At 50.5% G+C, this 25,015-nt stretch overlaps 1 protein-coding gene across 1 annotated transcript in view; it reads right to left on the bottom strand.

Annotated features, from left to right (window-relative positions):
- Positions 1-23,650, bottom strand: part of LOC118623635 (protein Daple-like) — a 128,220-nt gene extending 104,570 nt beyond the window's left edge. Inside the window, 3 exon segments of the mRNA XM_036251432.1 lie at positions 15,784-15,892; positions 22,675-22,775; positions 23,510-23,650. Coding sequence (XP_036107325.1) covers positions 15,784-15,892; positions 22,675-22,775; positions 23,510-23,569 — 270 coding nt within the window. The 5' untranslated portion in view covers positions 23,570-23,650.
- Positions 23,651-25,015: the final 1,365 nt, after the last annotated feature.

Genomic DNA, 25,015 nt, shown 5'->3' with positions numbered 1-25,015 from the left:
ATGCATATCAAATAGAAACATTTTGATTGATTTTTAGAGAGAGAGAGCAACATCGATGTGAGAAATACCAATCAGGTGCCCTACCACCACGTATGTGACCCAACCAGGTATTGAGCCCACAACCCAGATACATGCCCTGACCAGGCAAACCCACCACCTTTTGGTGTATGGGACGATGCTCCAACCACCGGCCAGGGCTAAAGTAGGAACATTTTAGAGGGCAGTCCATCACACAGACCTGCCCTGGGGGTTCTCAGCCTAGTAGGAGCGGCTGCCAGACTCCTGGGCAGGGGAAGGGGGTGTTGCGCCAGCTGCGCTGCTTCTTTCAGACACTGTTCCCGGGACCACAGCACAGCAATCCGAGCAAGTATTAGGGAGACCCTTCAACTGGCAAGTACTATGCTCCTAGACTTAGGGGGCAGAGGGGGCTGTAGAGGCAAAGGCGCCCGCCAGAGTTCTGCCCAGAGGATGTCTGCAAACTGGTGCAGGACAGAGAAAGCAGGTGAGAGCTGAAAGGTGTGATGATGGTGATAATAAAAAGAATTAAACTCGGGGTCAGAGCGTCGCATGGGCTTCACCGAGGCGGACGAGGGAAGGTGCTGCGGGCAGAATGTGCCTGGCAAGGTGCATGAGGGCAGAGGGAGCGAGCACAGACAGGCCTATCCTGGTGACAGCACAGTCCATGTTCACCAGCCCCAGCTCTGCGGCGGGCACCATGTGAGCCCTGAATCGTCACAACCCAGGAAGTCTAGTCCAGTCATCATCCCCATGCGACGAAGGAACCGGCTTGGAGGGGTCAGGACCTTGTCCCAGGTCACACTGACTTGTGCAGAGGAAATGAGGCAGCTGGAGAGGCCTGCTGTTTGCAGGATGGACAGGGAGACGCTGTCCCCGGCCCCTTGGGGAGTTGGGGGAGGGGCAGGCTCAATAAAGGCAGCCTGAGAGGAGTTCGCCTCACAGAGGAAAACACCAGGGTCCTGGTAGGTGATGAATAGAAAAGCAGGACAGATCTAAGGACCTCCACCCTCCCAAGTGACCCACAGCCTGTCCTCACCTGCTTTCCACTGAAAGTCTGGGTTAAGAGCCCCGGGCAGCTAAGGAGCGGCAACACCAGCTCCTTTCCTCAGGCATCTCAAAAAGAAAGGGGACTTAGTCCTTCCGTTGCCATGGGGAACATCCAATTTTGTAAGTTTTACTCTATCAAATTTGAAAGTCACAAATTCTCACCCCAACAACAGCAGGGCTGGGGGCTGGGGGAGGAGGTTAGAAGACCAATTGAACACAAAAAGTGCCAAAACTACTTGAGAGTTTGATACTTTAAGCAGCCACAGTTCTGCCATTTAAAGCAGGGGTGGGCGACCTTTCTCCTGCCAAGGGCCATCTGGGTATTTATAACATTATTCTTGGGCCATACAAAATTATCAACTTAAAAATTAGCCTGCTGCCCTGGCCGGTTTGGCTCAGAGGTTAGAGCATCGGCCCATAGACCAGAGAGTCCTGGGTTCAGTTTCTGCTAAGGGCATGTACCTCGGCTGCAGTTTGTCCCCGCCCTGGTTGGGGTCGTGAGGGTGGCAACCACTCAATGTGTCCCTCTCACACCAATGTTTCTCTCCCTCTTCTTCCCTCTCTCCTGCTCTATCTGCAGATAAATGCAAAAAAAAAATGTCCTCAGGTGAGGATAAAAAAAAAATTAGCCTACTATATTTGGTCAGGCGAGGCTAATTTGGTGAGGTATGTGATGTTAGCTGGTATTGATTTCTTGGGCCTTATACGGCCAGTGGGCCGGACATTCCCCATCCCTGATAAAGGAAAATAGACTATACTGACTGGCTATAAGAATAGGAGGCTAAGCCTGTTATTTAGTTGCTGAGGTTTGAAAAATGAGGCATTTATTTATTTATTTTAATTTAAAAAAATTTTTTTTAATCCTCACCCAAGGACTTTTTTTTTTTTTTTTTTTTGCATTTATCTTCAGATAGAGCGGGAGGCAGAGAGGAAGGAAGAAAGAGAGAGAAACATTGACATGAGAGAGACACATTGACTGGTTGCCATCCACACAATCCCAACCAGGGCCGGGGACAAACTGCAACCTAGGTACGTGAGAGAAGAGATGAAAACATCGATGAGAAAGAACATCGACTGGCCACCTCCTGCATGCCCCCTCCCTGGGGATTGGGCCCAGAACCTGGGCATGTGTCCTGCCTGGGCATGTGTCCTGACTGGGAATTGAACCGGTGGCCTCTTGGTACATGGGTCGATGCTCAACCACTGAGCCACACTGGGCAATGCATTTAGTTTTAAAGTTTTAAAGTCATTAAGCCTAAACCTTAGAAAGCTCAAGGGAGCCAAGCTGGCTAGACAAAGTTGAAAACAATCAATTTAGTTTCCACCCCCCAGGGACTGAGCCTCCGGGCACCTGACATATGGCATCTCCATCAACAAAGCCAGCACCACATGAAAAGCCCGCAGGTTGGTGTGAAAGCGGCAGGGGACCCTCTGAGAGGGGCACTCAAAGGCTCCAGCCCCCGCCCCCACCGCATCTCAGTCCAGGCTTGCCCCCACTGACCGCCAGAACAGTCAGGTCCTGGGTACCTGATATGTGTCAGGCACTCAAGGGACACGGGATGAATAAATCAGGGCCCTGTCTTCCAATTATTCAACAGTCTAGAAGGGGCAGCAGGTCAGGGACCTTGGTAAGGTCATTTTAGCCTAGAGATAGGATCCCAGACCCTGGACCAGTACAATAATGTACTTTCTGAATGGAATGACTTAGCCTCCTCACTCCTTACTCCAGTGAGTCATGGCTTCTATTGTTCCGTCCCTCACACCCGCTGGAGGCTGAGCGCAGCCAGAGACAAACAGACAAAGGGGCGGTGCCTGCTTTGAAGGAGCCTCGCTGCTGGAGGCAGATAAAATCGTGAGGCTTCCAAGAGAGTGTGTGCCTGAGACACTCGAACACTGTGAGGGTTACAGTAAGCTTAAAACGAAAAGCTCACCAACAGGAGAAAACCGTGCAGGGCAGAAGTCAAGCACGTGTGTGCACCTGGTAGACTAATCGAAACGCTCAGAGTGCGACTCTCGGAAGGGACCTTCCGTAACCTGCTCACTAACAGACAAATGAAGCATGGCCCAGAAGCGGGTCTGCCCAGGGCCCCTCTGCTCAACCAGGGCGGAATTCCGACCCTCACCATCAGCATGGTGCCCGCACAAGGCCCTAGTCAACCCTCCCTACAATCCTTGAGGCAGGCACTAGCAACTGGAGATGGAGTTACCCAAGGCCACAATCTCAGTGGTGAACTCAAAGGAACCCCGTCACCTGTATCTTCTGCCTCTGCAGACAGATGGGCTTTCATTGCTTTTCTTAATCTCCATTTGTACTTGGGTTTGTGCCTCCTGCCTCCCAAGCCCTCCATTATACAAGTGGCTGGGCCCCTCCGTCAGCACAACAGACTAAGCAGAACAGCCCCTGCAGAGTCAGCCTCGGAGCATGAGCTCTCCAGGGGTCACTGACTCAAAAGGCCCGGTGTTGCCTGGCCGATTTTGCTCAGCAGTTAGAGTGTCAGCCCGTGGACCGATGAACCGTGGGTTCAATTCCGGTCAAGGACACGCACCTCGGTTTCAGTTCGGTCCCTGGCCCTGGTCGGGTTGTGAAGGAGGCAACCAGTCAATGTGGCTCTATCACATCGATATTTCTCTCTGTCTCTCTCTCTCCCTCCCTCTGACTCTATCTGATTATGAATAGAAAAATATCCTCAGGTGAGGAATAAAAACAAACAACAAACCCCGGTGCTACTTCATCTGTGCCTCCCAAGCTGCAACATCGAGTTAAATGACCCCTGAGCATCATTTGCCAGTAACAGTGAGCGCACGTGTCTCCACCCGGGAAGAGCTAAAGGCCGCAACCTGACGGAGCAGTGGACGGAGCTCGCCCTTATTTCTGCCCTCCCGCTTCCCATCTCGTTCTTCCCCCTCTGGCTCACCGTCCAGGCCTTCGGGGAACCAGAGAAGCCACCCCCACAGACCACAGGGCAGTGGCTGAGCTCTGACCTCCAGCTGAGAAAGTAAAGCTGACAACTCCCTCAGGGGCCTGGGTGGCAGCTAAGGTGTCCCCCCAGCCCCACCCGCCCCTGTGCTGTGCACCATCTCCTCTCACAGACAGCGGCCTGGACGTGAAACACCCTCCCTCCCCCTCCCTAACCTGCTGGAACACAATCCCCCAACCAGCGGAATCCCTGCAGCGTACAGCTGGCAGCCTCGTGGCCCTTCTGAAACCTCCACCTCCCCTCGAAATATCACCACACACTCAGAAACGGGACACGGGGCGCAGCCTCTTCAACACCCCTTCGGTCCTGGCCGGACCCGCCAAGAGAAGACAGCTCCTCCTTGCCCTCACAACTTTGTCTTTCTCCTCATTACTAGAAAAATAGGAGTAAAATTACACCATAAAGGACCAAGTCCCTGAATGCCACAGCAAAGTAGCAGGAAAACTGCCTTTGCAAAAAGAACAGTTGAATAACAAAAACTGCCATTAGCCCTGGACGGGAGCCACGCAGCCCGCTCCACGGAGGGGCAGAGCCTGCCCGGGCAGGTTCTTCAGATCTCCCTCTGACAAACCAGTTAGAACATCAAGCATGCTGATTTTGGCACTTAACACGAAAACCCAAGGCAAAGCAGAGACTCTTTTTCTTTTTCCTTTTTTTTTTTTATCCTCACCCGAGGACATTTTTTGTTATTTTGTTCAGATAGAATGGGAGGGAGGGAGGGAGGGAGGGAGGGAGGGAGGGAGAGAGGGAGGGAGAGAGGGAGGGAGGGAGGGAGGGAGGGAGGGAGGGAGAGAGGGAGGGAGGGAGGGAGGGAGAAACATCGACGTGAAAGGGACACATCGAGTGGCTGCCACCCACACAACCTAACCAGAGCCCCGGACAAACTGCAACCGAGGTACGTGCCCTTAGCGGGAACTGAACCCAGGTCTCTCTGGACCGCAGGCTGACGCTCTAACCGCTGAGCTAAACCAGCCAGGGCTCTTTTTCTTTTTAAAAACTTGAAAAATCCATTTCTCTCCTTTTGGTCACAAATGGAATTGGTACCTCTTACCACTTCCTACCTCCCTGGTGCTCAGGAAAGTTGTGTTTCCAACTTCGTTCATCCAGCAACAGTGCATGAGTCTCACAGACCTGCCGCTCACAGTTCTGAACACGGGTGAACACGACCTAACTGGAAATGAGGCCAAGGAGCTCCATCAAAAAGTCACACCGCTTTTTCAGTCACGGTTGCAGCTAATTTTCTGCCAGAAGCACCAACTCAATTCTCTTGCCTGATGGGGCAACGGCCCAGCTTCCCACCCCCGACACAGCTTTGCTGTGAAGGGCTCTAAAACACCACACTTTTTATTTTAAATGAATGGCTGCCAATTAAGAGAAAACGTGAGCAAACGGTGCAAAGCAAATACATGGTAAGGGGACAGGTCTCAGAGACACCAGCAAGTCCAGAATTTGTAAATGAGAAGATCTGAGTGGGTCTTTAGGACGATCGTGCACTGCGCATTTGGGCTCAGGTTGTGCAGAACCGAGTAAAACATCCTGGCAGCCCACTGGGACCCTGGTGGCATCCTCGGCACCTGGGAGCAAAAGGTAAGACTGGAGAGCTGCTTCCTTTCTGGTAAGGCGAAGGAGAGAGCGGCAGCTCAGGGAGAAGTGGAAACTCCCAGCAATTCAAGGTCTGGACTCCAGGCCAGGAGAGAGAGAGAGAAACACACACACACCCCACCCCGTCCCTCTCTCTCTCTCTCTCTCTCTCTCTCTCTCTCTCTATCTCTCTCTCTTTCTCTCTCTCTCTCTCTCCATCTACTTGCTTTAAGCCTCTGTGGCCTGGCTGGATTCCAGCTCTGCTAATTACATCAGGCCCACCTTTCACCCCTCCCAGCCTCTGCAATTAGCCCTCATTCTCTGCTTCCTGCTGCTCTGGGGGGTGCAGGGTAAAGTCTGGGGCCAGCTGCTCCCTGGGTCCCACCCACGGCCCAACCCCGGAAGTGCTGGTTTCAGGGGTGCCCGAAGCAATCCAGTCCCTTCCTCTGGGGCTCAGCTGGTGTGAAATCAGGTTAACCGGGGAACATGAGCAGGAGCCCGGCCCCCCACGGGAGGCTTCTGGCCCAGGGTGCGTCCTGTGCGGAGCCTACCGACCCTCACAGAGCAGTAGCAAGCCATCTCCCTACTAGACACCGGAGAGCTTGATTTTTAGAAAGAAGTTCCCCCAAGTGGCCAAGGACCAAGAAAACATGCAGTTCTCTGGGGCGGTTCCTTTATCCTACTCGATGTAACACGGGACGGCAATTTCTCCCTCACAACAAGGAGGCTCGAAAGCTCCTAGCGCAATAGGCTCTGGGGGTTTCTCTCAACCTTTTGGCTGGGGCACAGAGCTGAGTCCCCAAGTTCTCAGCTGCCATTCAGAATGCCTCCACAGCTTTTCTAAAACAGCAGGTTAGGAGGAATGGAGTTCTGGGGGCCCTGAAAGCTGCCGCCCTCCTGCGCCCCGGTCTGGCTGACCCAGGGCCACTACCTCTCAGCCCCTTAGGGACCCTGCGCCCGGCTTTCCTGGGCCTGGGAAAGCGCTTCATTCACCAGCAGATGCTTCCTCAGGTGGGGCGCTGGGGAGCGGCTGTCCATGGCCCACGTGGCTTCTGCCCCACAAGAGACTCTTGGAACTCGTCTCCTCTCTCTGCCCCAGCCTTGGTCCAGGGCCCACAACCTGCCCTGACTCCCTCCGCCCTCCTGCTATAAGCCCATTCTAAATATGGGCCCCAATGTTTCTTTGTCTAAACTTCCCTTTTAAAGGTTCTCCAAGGACTCCCGAGGTTTTCAGGGTGAAGTTCAAATTTGTTAGCAGGGCATCCACCCCCTGGAACTTTGCCACCTTTCCAGCCTCACCTGTCGTCACTCCCCACAGCCACTCTTCAGTGACTTGAGTCTTCAGGCTGTTTTGTCTCTCAGGACACCCATGCACCCACTTCTGCCAGTCTAGCTCCTCGACAGTCCTTCAGGATTCAGGTCAAGGTCACCCCATGAGAAAGCTCTCCAGGAGCTTCGCCCTTCCCAGCTGAGGAACCCCTATGTCCTGTGACTGCCCCGTGTCCTGTGCACACAGGGGTCACAGCAGTTGGTTTACCTGGCCTCTCCCCCACCCGCTAGATGTGAGCATCTCAGGCAGGAGAACAGCCATAAGAACAAGAAAGAGACGGAAAGAAAAAAGAGCAGGTGACCCTGGCAAGCCAGGCCCTGTGTCCAGGCCTGCAGAGCCTCCTCACCCCCCAAACAGTTCATCACTCCATAGTGGAGAGGATTCAGGGGATGGGGGGGCAAGAGGAAGGAGAGGAAAGGAGGGGTCCACACAGACCACTGCCCTCCTCAGGGTCACTCCCCAACAGTCTGGAGGGCTCTCTCTTGAATTTTAGACTGAAAGGACACATTCAGAGGGAAGCCTGTATGCTCCTGAGTCAGGTCCATAGCAGACGAAGGGCTCCCGCTGCTGATACAGGCCCGGAGCACGGGGGCCTCTCTGATGAAGGGGTCCTGGTCCGGGTCCTGGACCACCCAGCTCACCGCCTTCTCTCACCACACCCTGAGCATCTGTGCTGTCCTGCCGGAGATTCCAACCAGCATCCAATGATTCTCCAACACAAGGAAGTTTGCCCAGGTGTACAGTAAAAATCTCAGACCTTCATCCACATGGCAGAATCAGCCTTCAACAGGAATCTAGGACCTACTTCCTGACAGGTACCTTCACAATGTGTGAAGGGTGGACGTGCAATCCAGCAAAGAAAAATAAAATGCAATTTGAGCAAAAGTCCTTAAAGTATTTATGCCCTTTGACCCATGCTAGGAATTTATCCTAAGGAAATAATAGTTGTTGAAAAATGTATGCACCAAGTATGTTCATGGCAATATTGGTTATAACTCGGAGACAGGAATAATAGTATCAGTGATAATGGCACAGGCACATGACGAAATGCCAGGTATACACTAAAATCCTTATTATGAAAGTATACTTAGTGCAGAGGAAAATGCTCACTACACAGTAAATGGAAAGAAAGGTTACAAGTAGTATGAATGATATCCACACCTTGAAACACATACATACACACAAACAAGAAGTCAGAAAGCATACCACCAATGAACGGGTTTAATTTTCTTTGTATTTCCCAGTCTGTAATTAGAATATATTTTTATAGTCAAATATCTTGCTTTTATTTCTCCCCCCTTTTCTTGGGGCTCCCTCCCTCTGTCTTGGCTACTTATATCAGAATGTAGATATAAGCTATAAAATCCTCTTTAATCTTTAGTCATAAAAGAAACAAATTCAATACAATGTATCACTCATAAAGCAAATTTCAGTGGTACCTGTAGCTATGGCTTGAGCAGTGTATAAACTGCCTTGAACACTGTTCCTACCCACCAAAGCAGGTCACACCAACCTAAGGGGACTTCACTTTCACTAAAGACCCTCCAGACCACAGGAATGAGACAGAGCTGCGTGAATTTACTATGTTACCACCAATAATGTCAAATGTACAATTCCTACTATTCTTACTTTTGAACAAAAATCTTTCATTTTTCAAACTGAGAATGCACACTTCTAAAGATAATTCTAATTTTTAGTAGTCAACCCATTCTTATCTAATACAAGTGCCACACAGAGCTGACAGGTCTCAAAAACAAGGTTGAGTAGGGAAAAGGTACAGGCAGTGTATGAAAGTTTTATCTGAAGATACCTCACAAAGCAATGTTTGTGTGTATGTGTATATATACACAACACACACACACACACGGCAAGAGTATAAAAATGTGTACTGGAGCCCTGGCTGGTTTGGCTCAGTGACTAGAGCGTCAGCCCGTGGACCAAAAGGGTCCTAGGTTCGTTTCCCAGTCAATGGCACATACCTGGGTTGCAGGTTTGATCTCCCATCCCAGCAGAGGTCGTGCACAGAGCGGGGGGCAACTAATCGATGTGTCTCTCTTGCATGGATGTTTCTCTCTCTCTCCGTCCCTCCTTTCCACTCTATCTAAAAATCAATGGAAAAATATCCTTGGGTGAAGATGAAAAGAAAAGAAAAATGTGTCCTGGATACCCAGCAAATTAATGACAGGGGTTATCTCCAGGAAGGAAGGGAAGGATAACTAAACTCAGAGGTATACTGGGTATACCGAGCATGTGCCCTGACCAGAAATCGAACCAGGACCTCCCAGTCCATGGGACTATGCTCACTCCACTGAGCCATACTGACCAGGCAGAAAAATTTTATTTCTTTAAAAAAATAGGTATGACAAAACCTAAGGCAATAGAAACAAAGGAATAAATGAACACATGGGACTATATCAAACTAAAAAGCTTCTGCACAGCAAAAGAAACAACCATCAGAACAGAAAGGGATCCCACTATATGGGAGACCATAATCACCAATGATGCATCAGATAAGGGGTTAATTTCCAAAATATAGAGAGTGCTCATACAACTCAACAAAAGGAAGACAAAGAACCCAATTAAAAAATGGGCAGAGGACCTAAATAGACACCTCTCCAAACAGGACATACAAATGGCCAAGAGACATATGAAGAAATGCTCAACATCACTAATCATCAGAGAGATGCAAATTAAAACAACAATGAGGTATCACCTCACACCTTTCAGAATGGCTGCCATCAACAAATCACCAAACAAGTGTTGGTGAAGGTGTGGAGAAAAGGGGACTCTAGTACACTGCTGGTGGGAATGCAGACTGGTGCAGCCACTGTGGAAAACAATATGGTGTTACCTCAAAAAGTTAAAAATTGAACTTCTATTTGGCCCAGTGATCCCACTTCTAGGAATATACCCTAAGAAGCCTGAAACACCAATCAGAAAGAATATATGTACCCCTATGTTCATAGCAACACTATTTACAATAACTAAGATCTGGAAACAACCCAAGTGTCCATCAGTAGATGAGTGGATTAAAAAGCTGTGGTAGCCCTGGCCGGTTTGGCTCAGCGGTTACAGCGTCGGCCTGCGGTCCCAAGAGACCCGGGTTCGGTTCCCACTAAGGGCATGTACCTCGGTTGCGGTTTGTCCCCGGCCCTGGTTGGTCGTGCGGGTGGCGGCCACTCGATGTATCCCTTTCACGTCGATGTTTCTCTCTCCCTCTCTCTCCCTCCCGCACTACCTGAACAAAAAAAATGTCCTCGGGTGAGGATAAAAAAAAAAAAGCTGTGGTACATGTACACAATGGAATACTATGCAGCTGTAAGAAAGAGAGATCTCTTATCCTTTGAGATGGCATGGAAGAACCTGGAGAGTATTATGCTAAGCGAAACAAGTCAAGCAGAGAAAGACAAATATCACATGATCTCACTTAACAAAATTAACCCAAAGACATGTAGGTGGGGTACAGACTAACAAGCCTCAGAGGAGGCGGGGGGGGGGGGGGGGGGGGGGGCTTGTGGGGGAAGAAATAAACCACAGAACTTACATGCATGTTTGCATGACCAATGAACATAGACAACAAAGCTGGGGATGGGGGGGAGGGTGTCAATGAGGGAAAAATGAGAAACATCTGTAACAAAAACAAATTAATAAATAAAAATTTTAAAAAATAAATAAAAATAAAAAATAGGTCTGAAACAAATATGAAAAATATCCACATATGTTCATATTCATTTAAATAACAGATACACAAGTGTTCATTATAACCACTGGTACTGTTTTAGTTTTTCAAAGCAATGAAGGAAAAAAGAGATTACAGAATATAAAGCAACTCAACTATTTCTTCTGAGAAATAGCCCAGCCAGTATGGCTGGGTGGACTGAGTGTCCTTCCATTGACTGAGAGGTCCCGGTTTGATTCCTGGTCAGGACACATGCCCAGGTTGCATGCTCGATCCCCAGTAGGGGGCGTGCAGGAGGCAGCCGATCATGTATCTCTCACATGGATGTTTCTCTCTCTCACTTCCTCTCTCTCTCTAAAAAAAAATCAATGAAAACATATTTTTTAAAAGTTATAAAAAAGAACAATATTTTGTGTCTGCTGAGCTTTCTAACCACTGTGAGAGACCAGAAGTAAGAAGAGCCAAGTTCAAGGAACTCATAAAATTCCTGAGATGATCAGAACTCTAAACCTTGGCTGTCTCTGGCCATCATGTGACTGTGGACTGTCGCAGGTGTCCAGGGCAGGGAAGGGCAGTGGGACACCATGCACAACGCCCGCTGTCTGTTGCACGGGGGCTTTCTGCTATCCTAGCCTTCTTTTCCTACTGGTTCCACTATCAAATGAACTTGTGTCTAATGTGAGGACTCCAGGCTCAGATGTAAAAAATGAACCCCTGTGTAACTCCAAAATTAAATTTAAAAGGAAGACTCAGATAAAAAAGAGCTTGGCTGTTGAGCAAGTACAACAAGCATTGTGGGAACTGAGCACAAAGCTGACCAAGCAGCTTTAGGCAGCATGAGCTCTCTCTGCTCTAGGTTCGTCTCTCCTCCAGGACTCTCACCATTTGGGGGTGCCTGTTCTAAAGCTGGTGCCCCGGACCCCCTGGCCTGATCAGCCTTTCTTCTTTAAAATGCCGAGACTGATCACATGTCAGATGTGTTTCTAACAATCTCCCAGGTGATGCTGCTACTGCTGGCCTGGGAACCCTACTATGAGAACCACCACTCTAGCCCACTGATTTCCAACGCAATAGGAAGGATGGTGAGACTCAAACCGCCGGAGAACTTCTGAAAGTACAGACTCCTGACCCCAACCCAAGAAAGGCCAAGCAGCAGGTCAGGAGGAGACCTGAGACCCTGGCTGAGACACCCGGTCAGATTGAACCTGGCCATGCTGCTTCTCACCCACCATCTGTCCTCTGATAAGGGTCAAGGACAAAGTCTCCACAGGTTTTCAGAGGCACACATGAGCTTCCCTGTGAAGCAAGCCCATGCTATTCAAGAGAGGCCCCTGGCCTTCCTAACTGTCCCTGTCCCATGATGCCTCAGAAAAGGACAGCCAGGGTGGCAGAACCGTTGCCTGGAAAACAAGACCCAGGGCTGGATTCTGTGACCTTGACATGTCTAACTGAAAAGCCACAGGCAAGAGGGAGACCCACTCTACTTGGGGGTGGACCTCTCGCCCTCCCTGGTCAGAGCAAGGAATGATGCCTGTCAGTCTTCACCCAAGCCCTCACAAAAAGGGGATGCTGGGCAGTACTTCTTTTGGAAAACGTTCTTGAATGTCGCCTTACAATAATAACCAATTGTATTTATGCTACAATGCCAGGTGGAAGGGAAAAAAGGCAGGATGTGCAATTGTATATAAGCACGACCACAGTGGCGTGAAACAAACCTATTCATGCAAACCAAAGAAACACTAAAACTGCTCCAAGTGACTCTGGGATTATAGGTGGTTCTTTTTTCTCGCTACTTGTTTGTTTCCCAAGCTGTTTATAAAAAGCACATATTAGCCCAGCCGGTGTGGCTCAGTGGTTGAGCATCAACCCATGAATCAAGAGGTTGCTGGTTCATTTCCTGGCCAGGGCACATGCCCAGCTTGTGGGCCTGATCCCCAGTGGAGGGCATGCAGGAGGCGGCTGGTCAGTGTTCTTTCTCATTGATGTTTCTAGCTCTCTCTCCCTCTCCCTTCCTCTCTCTCTAAAAATCAATTAAAAAAAAATTTTTTTTTGAAAGCACTATTACTTACATGAGCAGAACTTAACTTTATTTAATACAATACATCGGAAGGAAAAAATACACAGCACAACCCTGCCCACACTGACCTGTGTCAGCCCCCAAGTGTCCTGCAGCTCCCTCCACAGGAGCAGGACTAAGGGCCAGGGATACTCTGCAGACTTCAGCAAGCACTTCAGCGAACACTTACTGTGGGCCCCCGGGGCTGAGGCGGCCACACATCATCCTTGCCCTCAAAGAGCTCACAGCACAGAAGCCAAGCGAGGAGGCAGGGTCCTTCTTTCTACCTGTAATTTTCTGGGCTCTGAGGGTGGACTGGTCATCTTTTCCCTCCCGTGATGGCTCCCATGTTTGGGAACAGGGCCCCAAGAGCAGCAAACTGCCTGCAATTCGACATGGTCCCAAGCAGTGTCGAGCCCCCTTGGCCAGCCCAGACCTGACGGTCAGGGCTGCTGATCACCATCGGTGTACACCCTACTCGACCAGCGAGACCAGAGGACAGCACCTGCACAGCCAAACAGCGTGCACCAGAGCCTGACTGCTCCGAGCTGCTCACGGAGAGCTTCAGAGACCCACCTCCACCTGAAACCTTCGTCTCTGCCATAAGGGATGGTTATTACCTCCCAGCTACACCGGACGTGGGAGGCCCACCTGTCAAGAGTCCCATGTGGACATCTCACCTGTTTTTTTATTTTTTTATTGTTTTTTTTTTCTTTATTAATTTTTAGAGAGAGAGGAAGGGAAAGGAAGAGAGAGATAGAAACATCAATGAGAGAGAACATCGACTGGCTGCCTCCTGCATGCCCCACACTGGGGACTGGGCCCACAACCTGGGTATGTGCCCTGATCGGGAATCGAACCGGCAACCTTTTGGTGCGTGGGTTGAGCCACACCGGCTGGGCTTCACCTGGTTTTGATTCATCTGAAACTTGGTGAAACAGGCCTTCACCCAAGCAACTGTGGTAAGTGCTGACTGTGACAGGTGGAGGACAGAAGTGCCCTGTGCCTCCAGGACTTCTTCTACCTCAATAGCCTTTCCACCTGTCGCCTTCCCACAACCCTCCAAACGTGGAAACTTAGTTGCCCCCATAATTGCACTCAGATGTCACATCCTCCAAGAATCCTTCGCCAACTCCCCCCCTGCAGCCTGAGTTAGGAGTCTTGTCTCTTAAACTGTTAGCACCATTGGCTTCCCTTGGCACTTAGCACACAGCATCAAAAGCACCTGCTCACCACAAATGGTACCTACAGCCAGGAATCAAGCCCCCTCCACACCCAGACCAAGTTCAGTGGCCGCACCACTGCCCGTGACCAGCTTCCGTGGCCTTACAAGGATAGCACCAGCCGAAACCCAACAGCCGCAGCATGCCTGGCCCCGACTGTGCCTCCCCTCAGGCGAAGGTAAGAAGCCACTTCAGCCCCCAGCTCAAGCTCTCCCAGGCCCCACCCGGACCCCACCCCTCCCCAGCACAGCTAGAATTTCTAACTAAAGGATGGGGGGCTGGTGGTAAGTCTCCTAGACGCTGCTCAGAGAGTAAGGGTGCTATACTGCCAACAGGCCATGGGATGAACACAACCGACAGCTAAAAACAGGTCTCAGAGGCAGAGTCTGGCCCAAGACCTCAATGAAACCCTGGCGTAACTCTGGGACTTGTTGAGCAGCGACTGGTTCTCGAACCATGTTTCCTAGGGTCCTAGGGTCCAGGAACCACAGAGATGCCCTGGAGGGAGAGGGGATTGAACAGAGGACACTGGGGCCCCCTAACCCCCAAGTCAATCACAGTCATTGGGCTTCACCTGAGATCTTAAAAAAACCTCATATGGGGAAAAAAAGTTTCAGTACTAAAGAGTACTGAAGAAAAAAATTGAAACCAGCGCCCTGTAGGGCACTTTAAGTCCATACTGCATCAGTGCTAGCCATAGCAAGACCGTAAACATCAAAGATTCTCACCTGGCCTTGGCCGGTTAGAGAGTTGGCCCTCAGACTGAAGGTCTTGGGTTCAATTCCCAGTTAAGGGCCCGTACTTGGATTGTAGGTTCGGTCCCCAGCCCTGGTCGGGGTGGTAGTGTGGGAGGCAACCAACCAGTGTGTCTCTCTCACATCCATGTTTTCCTCTCTCTCTCTCTCCCTCCTTCCCTTCCACTGTATCTTTTTTTTTTTTTTTTTTTATCCTCACCCGAGGACATTTTTCCATTTTTTGTTCAGATAGAGCGGGAGGGAGAGAGAGAGAGAGAAACATCGATGTGAAGGGACACATCGAGTGGCTGCCACCCACACGACCAACCAGGGCCGGGGACAAACTGCAACCGAGGTACATGCCCTTAGCGGGAACCGAACCCGGGTCTCTCTGTACCGCAGGCCGACGCTCCAACCGCTGAGCCAAACCGGCCAGGGCCCCTTCCACTGTATCTAAAAATCAATGGAAAAATATCCTTGGGTGAGGATTAACCAAAAAAACAAAAAACAAAAAACGACTCTCACCTGACCCTCACAAGGCTGCTATGAGAATTTTCATAGCTCTTCCCCGTCAGGTCCTCCTACCCACCACCCTGCTAATGAGATATGGTGAGCACCTGACAAGGGGACACTCTGCACCGTGAACCCCAGTGCTCTGTCTTCAAGCTGGGGGCTTGTCGATTACGGTCCTGGCCCGACATAACCTTTCTGCGGTCCCTTATCTGCTTCAACCCCTTGAAATGCTGCTGTACAAAGTCTCGCTGAGCTGTAGGCGATAACCCCATCAGGGTGCCCCCCCCCCCCCCCCGGAGAGCCCACTTCAGCCACTCCCCATGCAGCTGGCGCCTGGGGCCACAGCGGCAACCCAGGGCTCCTCTCTGGGGCCCTCACAGCACCACACAAGATGTTTCTTACACACCATTGGAAGAACATTCGCTGGACAAAGTAAAGCAATCCAGCGTCTGACACCTCTCACAGTGCAAAAACAAAGATTCAAGTGAAACAAACACATCAAGTATCAGCAAGTAGATGCTAGACCGTGAACACCATTTCCCCAGGCCTCCCTGTGGGGAAACCGTTTGAGTGACAAAATCGCCAGGGGCACAGAACTCCCAGGGAACAGACAGCTGCCCTTACCTGGTAGAAGGTCTTAATATTTCTCACCAGGATGGTCAAGTTCTGAATGCGAAGGTTCACATCATTGTTGACGTGCTGGTTGATGCGCTGATTTGTAGGCCTGGGATCTCTGCGGGAAGAAACACGAGGATGGAAATGGCATCTCCCAGCACCTGCCACACCTCCCTTCCCAGCGGCGTGTAGTCCTCTCCAGGTCTAGGTTCTGCCACTGCCCCGCCGTGGACCTTCGACAAGCCACATCACTCCTGCTGCCGCCTCAAGCCCCTGACCCTGCCCAGGCCCTTGACCCATGTCACTTCCCTTCCCACTGTGAGCAGCACCCATAAACCACCAAAAGTTATGCTGTAAAAATCAATAAGCTATCCCAAAATATATTTCAAGATTAAAAGGATTAAAACCAGAATACACCAAAATATATGAAGTATCAAGAAAGAAAAAGGAAAAAATGGCATATTTTTTAATTTAACCAATAAAAACCATTCATGTTCCACTGCACATGGGTTCCCCTCCTCTGTCACTAGCACTGGTCCCGGGCTGGTGCTGCCTGTGATTATACATTCCAGGGACCCAATTCCGCCTGGAAAAACCGACATCACCAGTCCGTGGCCTGTACGGTGTACAGCGCTGCCTAGGGAAATGCTAACAGTAGATACAATAATTCATGTGGGAAACCCCCAAAGCGTCATTTATTTTCCACACTCAGGCAAGAGTCAGGGCTGGTTGTGATGAAACCAGACACCTGAATCAAGTGACTTATAATTTCACTCATCTATATATGTACAGGCTATTTCTCAAAATTCTCAGTGTCAAAAAAAGATTTCCCATCTGAAGAGAACAGACTCAATGGGACAGACTGAGCTGCCACCTTTACTGCTTTTCATAACAAAGCCCTCCCCCGTGTTACTGTCCCAACACAGGGAGGGATGTCAATGCAAATGAGGGCTGCGTTCATGGTTTCATCTGTCATCTGAGCCCCGCGATAAGGGCTCTGAGCCTCCTGGGAGCTGTCTGATGGGAGAGGCAGGCCTCTTCCTCTCTCTGCGGAAACCTGCCCCCTCCATAATGAAGGGGAGTTCAGGGGGGTATGGAAATCAATCTCAATGCCATTCAGCTCATTCTAAGTCATAAGTAATACGAAATTGACAAGGGAAAAATATCGACAAATAGAAATCATCTCAAAAGTGACTGGAAGTACAATTTTTAAAACAGACACACATACACACACACGCGCTATTTAAAACTCAATCTTGCCCTGGCCAGTTTTGCTCAGCGGTTAGAGCATCAGCCCACGGACCAGAGAGTCCCGGGTTCGGTTCTCGCTAAGGGCACGCACTTCGGTTGCAGTTTGTCTCTGGCCCCTATTGAGGTTGTGAGGGTGGCAACCACTCTATGTGTCTCTCTCATCGATGTTTCTCTCTTTCTCTCTTCCTCCCTCTCTCCTGCTCTATCTGAAGATAAAGGCAAAAATGTCCTCTGGTGAGGACCAAAAAAAAAAAAAAAAACTCAATCAGGACACAAGGATGACACCATGGCTGGGTCTGTGGAGCCTCAACTGCCCAGCCAGGAACTCCAGCCGAACAGTCGGGCAAAGACCGAATTTAAATCTTTCCCTGGCGAACAGCACAGACCAACATGAAGGCTCGATTAAACGGAGCACAGTTGGTCAAAACCTTCTAAGGAAAAAATCTGATGCCTTACCTCTTTGATTGAAACAGATCCTAAAGATCACAGAGACTAAAATGGTGATGGGTGAAATGAGGAGAGAAGCTTTTCCCTGGCTGAGGCCAAGTTCACAGCAGGGGACTTGAGTGCCAGTGATCCAAAGTGCAAACAAAGCCCAAGTGAAGGTGTGGGCAAAGAAAGAGGACGTAGCAAGTGTCACCTTGCCAGTGTTGGAGCATTACCATGAAGAAATGACAGTTATGAACTGACCGGTTTAGCCAGAGGCGGGGAACTGCGGGCCAAACGAATGAGGAACTGGGCCGAAGCGACGGAGCTCCTGGCGGAAAGAGCCTCGTTTGCTATTCTGGATGAAGCTACTAAGAGGACCGCGAGGGTGTGAACGCCTCTGGACATGTTATCATCCCCCAGACCAAAGGTACCCTCACTGACATCGGAGTTGGTTCAGAGAGAGTGAGAAGAGTTCTACAGGTTAAAGATAAAGATTCTCAAGGAAAAATCTGAGAAGGACTTGGAGCAAAGAAGGACCACTGGTGAGGTGACGGAGCCTGCCAACCTTCTGCCTGAAGAGAAGGATGACAGTCTTCTGTCTGAATAATCTTTCCCGCTCTGGTTCTCTCAGAAGTCCTAATGTGGCACCATTTTAGTTCTAAAAAACAAATTAATTAAATTCAACCATTAAGTAAGTATTGCGTTGTGTGTACGCGAACCACTTTACGCAATAAAGGCAATACTCAGCCATGGATGTTATTCAATCATCCTGTGTTCCCTAAAATAGTCACAGGGGGAAACCAGAGGACCTCTTTTCAACTGTCATGTGACAGCATTTTTTACTGTCTCCACACAGTAATAGAGTCTGGCCAACCCATCTACACATTATGCGTTTCTTGTGGAGCCATTCATTACTGAGAAAATGAAGGTTAACAGTTGAGTGGAAATTAATTTAGGAATAAAGGAGGCATTCGGAATTGAAAGCACAAAGGCACTTTTAGCTGCAGAAGTGCGCCGAGCATTACAAAATCATTTACACTGAAGATGCAATTCTCCCTTGACTACAGTACATTAAGAGATACGCAATTTCATCAAGTGACAAATGTGCTTCTTAATACAGCAGCACTTAGAGAACATGCAGGACTTTTTCTGTTTTGTTATTGTCGCCTCAGCTTTCCTCTGGGTCAGATGGGACGGCCCCAGGAGTAGAAGTTAAAGAGCCTCAGGACACTTGGGGACACTACATGCACCCAGGTCGGGCCTGGGCTCTGACCATCGCTGCTGTGTTGTCACCAGTTCTGAAGAGCAGTAGTTAACTGAAACAACACTCCGAAAGAGCCTTGACATTAACTACATGAGCAATTAGACTAATTATCAAGGTCATTAATTACTACTCTTTCCTTTAAGGCTCTCAGGGTAAAGAAAGGTTATTAGGAACCAAATCAAAACAAGTCAACTATGGTTAAGGAAGGTCTACCCCGCTCTGCGCAGGACTGTGTAACCCCCTCCTCTCCACGCTGCAGGAAATAAATCAAAGGCTGCTGGTTCCAATCTGAGTCGAAGCACAAGGTGTCCATTCTCACCAGCACATGCATGCGGGCACACACACAGCCCCAGTTCTGAGCCTCACTCTAACGATGATGATGCTTGACATTTGTTGGGCATTTTCTAGATACATGATGTTTTTCATTCTCTCCAAATCTATCAAGTACCATCCCTATTACAAATCAGGAAATGGAGGCGCAGAGTTTCAGGAATTTGCCCAAGGTAACAAACTACTAAGTGGCAGAGGGGGGATTTGAACTTGCCTGCCTGATGCTCCAGTCAAAGCTCTGAGATAATTTTCCGGCGAGACAGTGAAAAATGTGTCCAATGTGAATCAGACACCTTCTTTTCCCTTGGGCACCAGTAGGTACCCAGAGACCCTACCTTTACAGAGGAGCTATTCAGCCCGTTCCCAGGCATCTCCGTCCACGCCACTCAATGCCTCACTTTCATTCAGGAATCCCCTGGACCTGGGCCTCCTCTGAAAGCTGAGCTCACAGGGCTTTCCTGCTTCCAGGGACTGATGTCACCGGCAGGCCAGGGCCAAGGGACTACTACCGCAGCCTTCTTCAGTTGCCAGAGACAATGCCCAGGTGCAGTCACGTGAGCCCCAGCCCCTCCATATGGCTCTGAAGTGTTAGGTGACACACTTCTTATCTGCGCTCCAACAACCCAGTTAGCACTCCGCTCTCTTTTCTCAGGTCTTACCAACCTGGAGAGAATTTATCAGAATAGGTGAATTAGCACCTACTCGAAGTTTCTAGCATGGGAGATAAAGCAGAATGGCCTTACCTGCTAGTTAGCTGACATTTCTCCATTTGGCAGAAGTGAAAACAAAGGTTTAGCTTAAGTATAACGTCAGATGTGGGGCTAGGACCCGGGTCCCAGAGTCCAGCTCTGCCCTAGATCTCACTGGGTGAGGGCTAAGGCCAAGAATTATGCAATAAGAAGGCGGGAGAAAGTTTGAAGGGAAAAAACCCAACTCTATGGCATGCCTCAACACTTTTCTGCATTAAGATAGTATATACCTAAGTGAGTAACTGACACTAACACCTTTTAAAAAATTTTTTTCCTTTATTGATTTTATTTTAGAGAGAGAGGAAGTGAGAGGGAGGAGACAGAGAGAGAAACATCAACAAGAGAGAACATCGACTGGCTGCCTCCTGCATGCCCACTGGGGATCGGGCCCACAGCGTGGGCATGTGTCCTGACCAGGAATCGAACCAGCGATCTCTTTGTGCAAGAGTGGACGCTCAACCACTGAGTCACACCGGCCAGACGACACTAACACCTTTTTAAAAAATATATTTTGGTACGTGCCCCTAGCAGGAACCAAACCAGGGACTCTCTGGTCTGCAGGCCGACGCTCCAACCTCTGAGGCAAACCGGCCAGGGTGAAACCAATACCTTTTAAGTGGCAGGCACTGTGCTAATTGATAACACATCACCTCATTTAATCCTCACAAACATCTCTTAAGGGAGGCACTTTACTTCCCATTTTATAGATGAGGAGATTGAGCTGATGAATGTCATGCCCAGCATCCAACAGCTAGAATGAGAGATACCTGGACTACAACCGCCAGGCTGGCTACCAACATGTGGACACTAGGGCTGGAATTTTTTTTTTTTAATAGAGTAAAATGCATATATCTTAAGTTACAGCTTGATGAGTTTTGAAAAATGAAACAAACTTCAGTCAATACACAGATAACTTCAATCCCTCCCAGTTCTCCTGTACCCCCTTTCCAGTCCATCCCCACCCCCTTCCCAAGGCAACTAATGTTCTCATTTCTACCACCTGGAGCAGGGTTACTCTGATCAGTCACTCAGTAAACCACGTGCTGCTGGTGCCTCTCTCTCTCTCTCTCTCTCTCTCTCTCTCTCTCTCTCTCTCCTTGATTTTCTAGTTCTGGAAAGCCACCCAGATTCTGGCTTCCCCGCTGTTCCTTTTCTGTGTTTGGCCCTGCCCAGAAGGACCCAGAAGCACTGCTAAAGGCCTCAGGACCTGCAAACTAGTCAGCTGTCACTTCTAGACTGACTACCTTAGCAAACGGCAGACGAGAAAAATAGCGTTGAAATTGTCAAGGGGAGGGAAGAAGCCCTTCGAACTGAATTTAGCCAGGGGCCAAGTGTGAACTAGTGATGAGCTGGCATTTCTCAACGGAACATGGAACAGGCTTTCCTGATTTACAAGCAAGTGGCAAAAGCTTCAGGAATTCCAAAGGTCAGGGAAGAAAGAGAAACAGTCCCCCGGCTTTTGTTCTCCCTCCGCTTGAGTGTAAAAGCTGAATGAAAAGGCTGGGGATACTGCTGGTTTTTTTGTTTTTGTTTTTGTTTTTAATTAAATAGTTTGGAGCTTGGGTAAGGACAGCTTGAAGTTTCACTGGTCACTGCACCAATGGAATCCAGTAGTTTTCAGGGTCTAACAGAATGGGGGAGGGCGGGGGTAGTAGCCAGAACTTGACTATGCCAGGGGACAACCCCAGGAAGACTCATTTTCATCAGTGCTCTCAGAGAAGTGCTGCCAAAGCTAACAGATTTTTCGTTGGGAATCTAATCAAATACAAGATTGGTAGTGCTTTTGGAAAAAACATCATCAGGACTGAAGTGTCTCTCCCACAGCGTGCTACCACATGACCTTTCAAAACAAAAGGAACAATGTTCTTGGGAAATTTCTTAAAACAGATCTTGTTAGGTAAGTCTATTTATACCACTTTCTGAATATGCCAAAGCTAGCTGCTGCTGCTGCTCCTCCTCCTCCTCCTCCTCCTCCATGGGCCACAATGAAGCTGATTCTCATCAGCTAAAGGGTTTATGCTCAAGTATGACAGCTTACTTAGTTGCACGTGAGCATATCTACGGAGAACGGAGAATGTTAGGATGTTTTATTTTCCTTCAAGTGCCTAAGAATCACATTGACACTAAGTTCCAATATATCCCCTTTAGTTTCTGAGTTAAAAACAGAATGCAGCAGTAGGAGCCAACACCAACATGTGGCAGGCTGTCGATCAGACAGGCTCTGCTGAATTCAGCAACAGGAAAGGATGTGGTCACACATGCACGCTAACAAGTGTAACTTCCACAAGACCCTGTATAAAATGCATGCTCCACAACGGTCCCAGAGCATTCTGACACTCAGTGCCTCTCCTAACCCAGTGACTTTAAATCCAGTTCATGGGGAGTGACTTAACCAACTGCACTTGTTCTGGGGCAAATGAAAATGGAAGATAAAATGAAAGAGCGCTCAGAAACACAGGTGTCCTAACTAAGAGTGAAACCTTAGTCACTCACAGATGCTCCCGACCCACCCCTGACACTTCCTGTAACCAAATACTGTCCGTTACAGTTCCTTGGTCCCCAAAAAGTTTTTTGTTTTTTTACATTTAACTGCTTAAACCACATTAAGTACCTGAGTTTGAAATTAACTGCACCACCTACACCAAGTGTTTGACAGTCCTTCTATTCCAAATTTCCTTCCTCAAACAAGCTGCCAACCCACTACCCTGGAGTTTTTCATACCCCAATAAATGGCGGCAAAAAGACACTTATACTGAGATACCATTGGCCCCACGTGCAAAGAACCCTCCCATAAAAAACTCAGGTTCCATTTTCTACAACCTTAAATCAAACCTTCTGAAGCATCATTTTTCTCCTCCGTCCGGGAAGACAACTTACATTTGCAACATGATTTGGTTCAAAATGATGCCATCCACTAACTCCATGTACACAGCCAAGTTGTCATCGTTTCCACTTCGGAAGTGTCCCCAGGTTTTCACCTGCGAGGAGGGGTAACACGGAAAGAGAGGCAGGAGAAGTCACCCGGCGTGCAGTCTGCAGCTCTGCAAGGCAATGGCGGGCAGGACCCGCGCGGGCTGACGGGGTCACCCAACGCCCAGCTCCGCTTCAGTAGGCACCAAGCCCACCCTTCTCCGGGGCCTCTCTCCCTGCCCTGCTCCAGGCAACAGACGCGAGACAGGAGGAAAACTTCCTCGCCACTTTTCTACAGCGGCCCAGATATGAAAAAAACTAAAAAAAATAAAAGGAACTTTTCAATAAATTTCTCACGTCTCAGATCCACTGGAAATCACTGCGCCCACACCGCCTGTACGTTCCCACTCGGAGACCCCCAATCCACACCCGTCCCGCCAATCGCCGGCTAGTCTCAGGTTCAAAAACTACACGAGGGTATTTTGGGGGAGTGGGTCCTTTTCCTGAGTGCTCGAGCCACAGGGGCCAGCCAGGGTGACCACTCGGACCCGGTCCGCCGCTGGCCCGGCAGCTCAGCGTCCCGGCGAGAACAGGTGTACCCACTGAGCCCAGGGCCGGGAGCGCCGGCTCCAGGGTTGAAAACACCTCCGGACCGCGGGGCACGGACCTCGACCCCAGCCGCAACACCTGCTAAGTCCCCGAGTCGCGGGCCCACGCGGGGCCCCGGGCGGGGCGGGCCTGCGGGCGGCGGGCGGCGGCGGAGCCGGTGCGCCAACAATGGGCAGGCTCCCGGCGCACTCACCCAGGTCACCAGCGGGCTCTGCAGAAAGAGCTCCAGGAGCTCCGAGACGGTAACGTCCATGTTAAGGCTTCGCCCTCGGCTCTGCGCCCCACGTTCCCCGCGGCTCTTGCAGCGGCTGGCGTGGGGCTACGGCGGTTCGCGCCCGGGAGACAAAGGCGGGGCGCGAGCCCACGTTCCACGGCTCCAGCGGCCCCGCGCCCCGCCCGGGGCTGAGGGGAGGGGAGGCCGGCCTCTCGGGAGGAACAATGCGGGCGGCGGCCCCGCCCCTTGGCAGCCCTCGGCCACCGGTGCGCCGCCTTGCGGTGCCGGGACCAGGATCCGGGCTTGGGCTGGGCGCGGGGCGGCGAAGGGGAGGCGGCCCGCACGTGCGCGGGGTAGGGGCTGCGGGGCGGCGGGCCCGGCTGCCCGCACGTGGGTTAGGGCTGCGCGTCTACGCCGCAGGGCCCGGCACGTGGCGCCTCCCTGCGCGCGCGTCTTCCGCGAGGCCCGGCGCGAAGTACCCCCCGGAGCGCGCGGGCGCCGGCCCCCACCCGCGCCTCCCCCCGTGCGCGCGGGGGACTGGGACGTCCTGCCCCCGAGGTCGCCCCGGCTGGCCGTTCGCGGGGACACGGCGGAGCCCGACTCGGAGACTGCGGGCCCCACGCAGGTGGGGCGCAGGCCCGGAGGTCAAAGGAGGAAACTTTGGATTGAGTTTAGACCGTGGGAGCGCGACCTCTTGCTCATCACAGTGCCACCTCGCGGGCTGTCAGCCTCCTAGAAGTTCCTCAGCAAGCCGGCGATGTGGCCGCCCTGAGCCGGGTGGGCTGGGCCCGACTGTGACACCACTCCTCCTACCCCAACTTTGCCGGAGAGGACCCAAGTTCCAGATTTCAACTTGGGGGACATGGCAGCAGCTTGGTGGCAAGCGACAGGCAAAAAGGACAAGGGCCCCAACAGGCTGAAAAGCAAGCCCGGGGCCCAGACCTCTCTGCTGAAACAGCTGCAGTAGACCCGAGTTCCTGGACCTCAAGTTGAACTGACAACAATTTCACAATAATTAAGTCATCGTTCAAAACTCTTTATACGATTTAACTAATCTAATTCTCACGTGTTACCCAGGTGAGCCGACTGGTGCGGGGTGACCTGATGCACCTAGCGTGATGCTGGCAAGTGTACAGTCGGCATTGAATGGCTGCGGGGTGGGCTGTGCGTAATTTGAAAGATGGCTTTGTCGAGCGCTAGCGCTTCGGCATCTGCCGGTGAAGTGTGGTATTGCAGCCTAGTTTTGTCGCCCTTGAATTGGGCTGGCTAGGAGGTGAGTGTGGTCCCAGGAGCCTGATGGGCAGTTGGGGTTGCCTAAAGACAAGTGTGGAAGTCAGAGTGACGAGAAAAAAAAAAAAAAAAAGTGGAAGACTGCGGAGGAACTAAAACTTCGGACCTGTGTGTTTTTCTTGTGCACCAGAAATTCAGTAATTCTTTAATTGATGCCTTAATTGTCCATATTGTAAAATCGGTTAGAAAATGGGT

Source organism: Molossus molossus, unplaced genomic scaffold, assembly GCF_014108415.1.
Source record: "Molossus molossus isolate mMolMol1 unplaced genomic scaffold, mMolMol1.p scaffold_m16_p_1, whole genome shotgun sequence".
NCBI classification, from domain to species: domain Eukaryota; kingdom Metazoa; phylum Chordata; class Mammalia; order Chiroptera; family Molossidae; genus Molossus; species Molossus molossus.
Note: the sequence above shows the minus strand (reverse complement) of the source record. Positions and strands in the feature narration are given on the sequence as shown.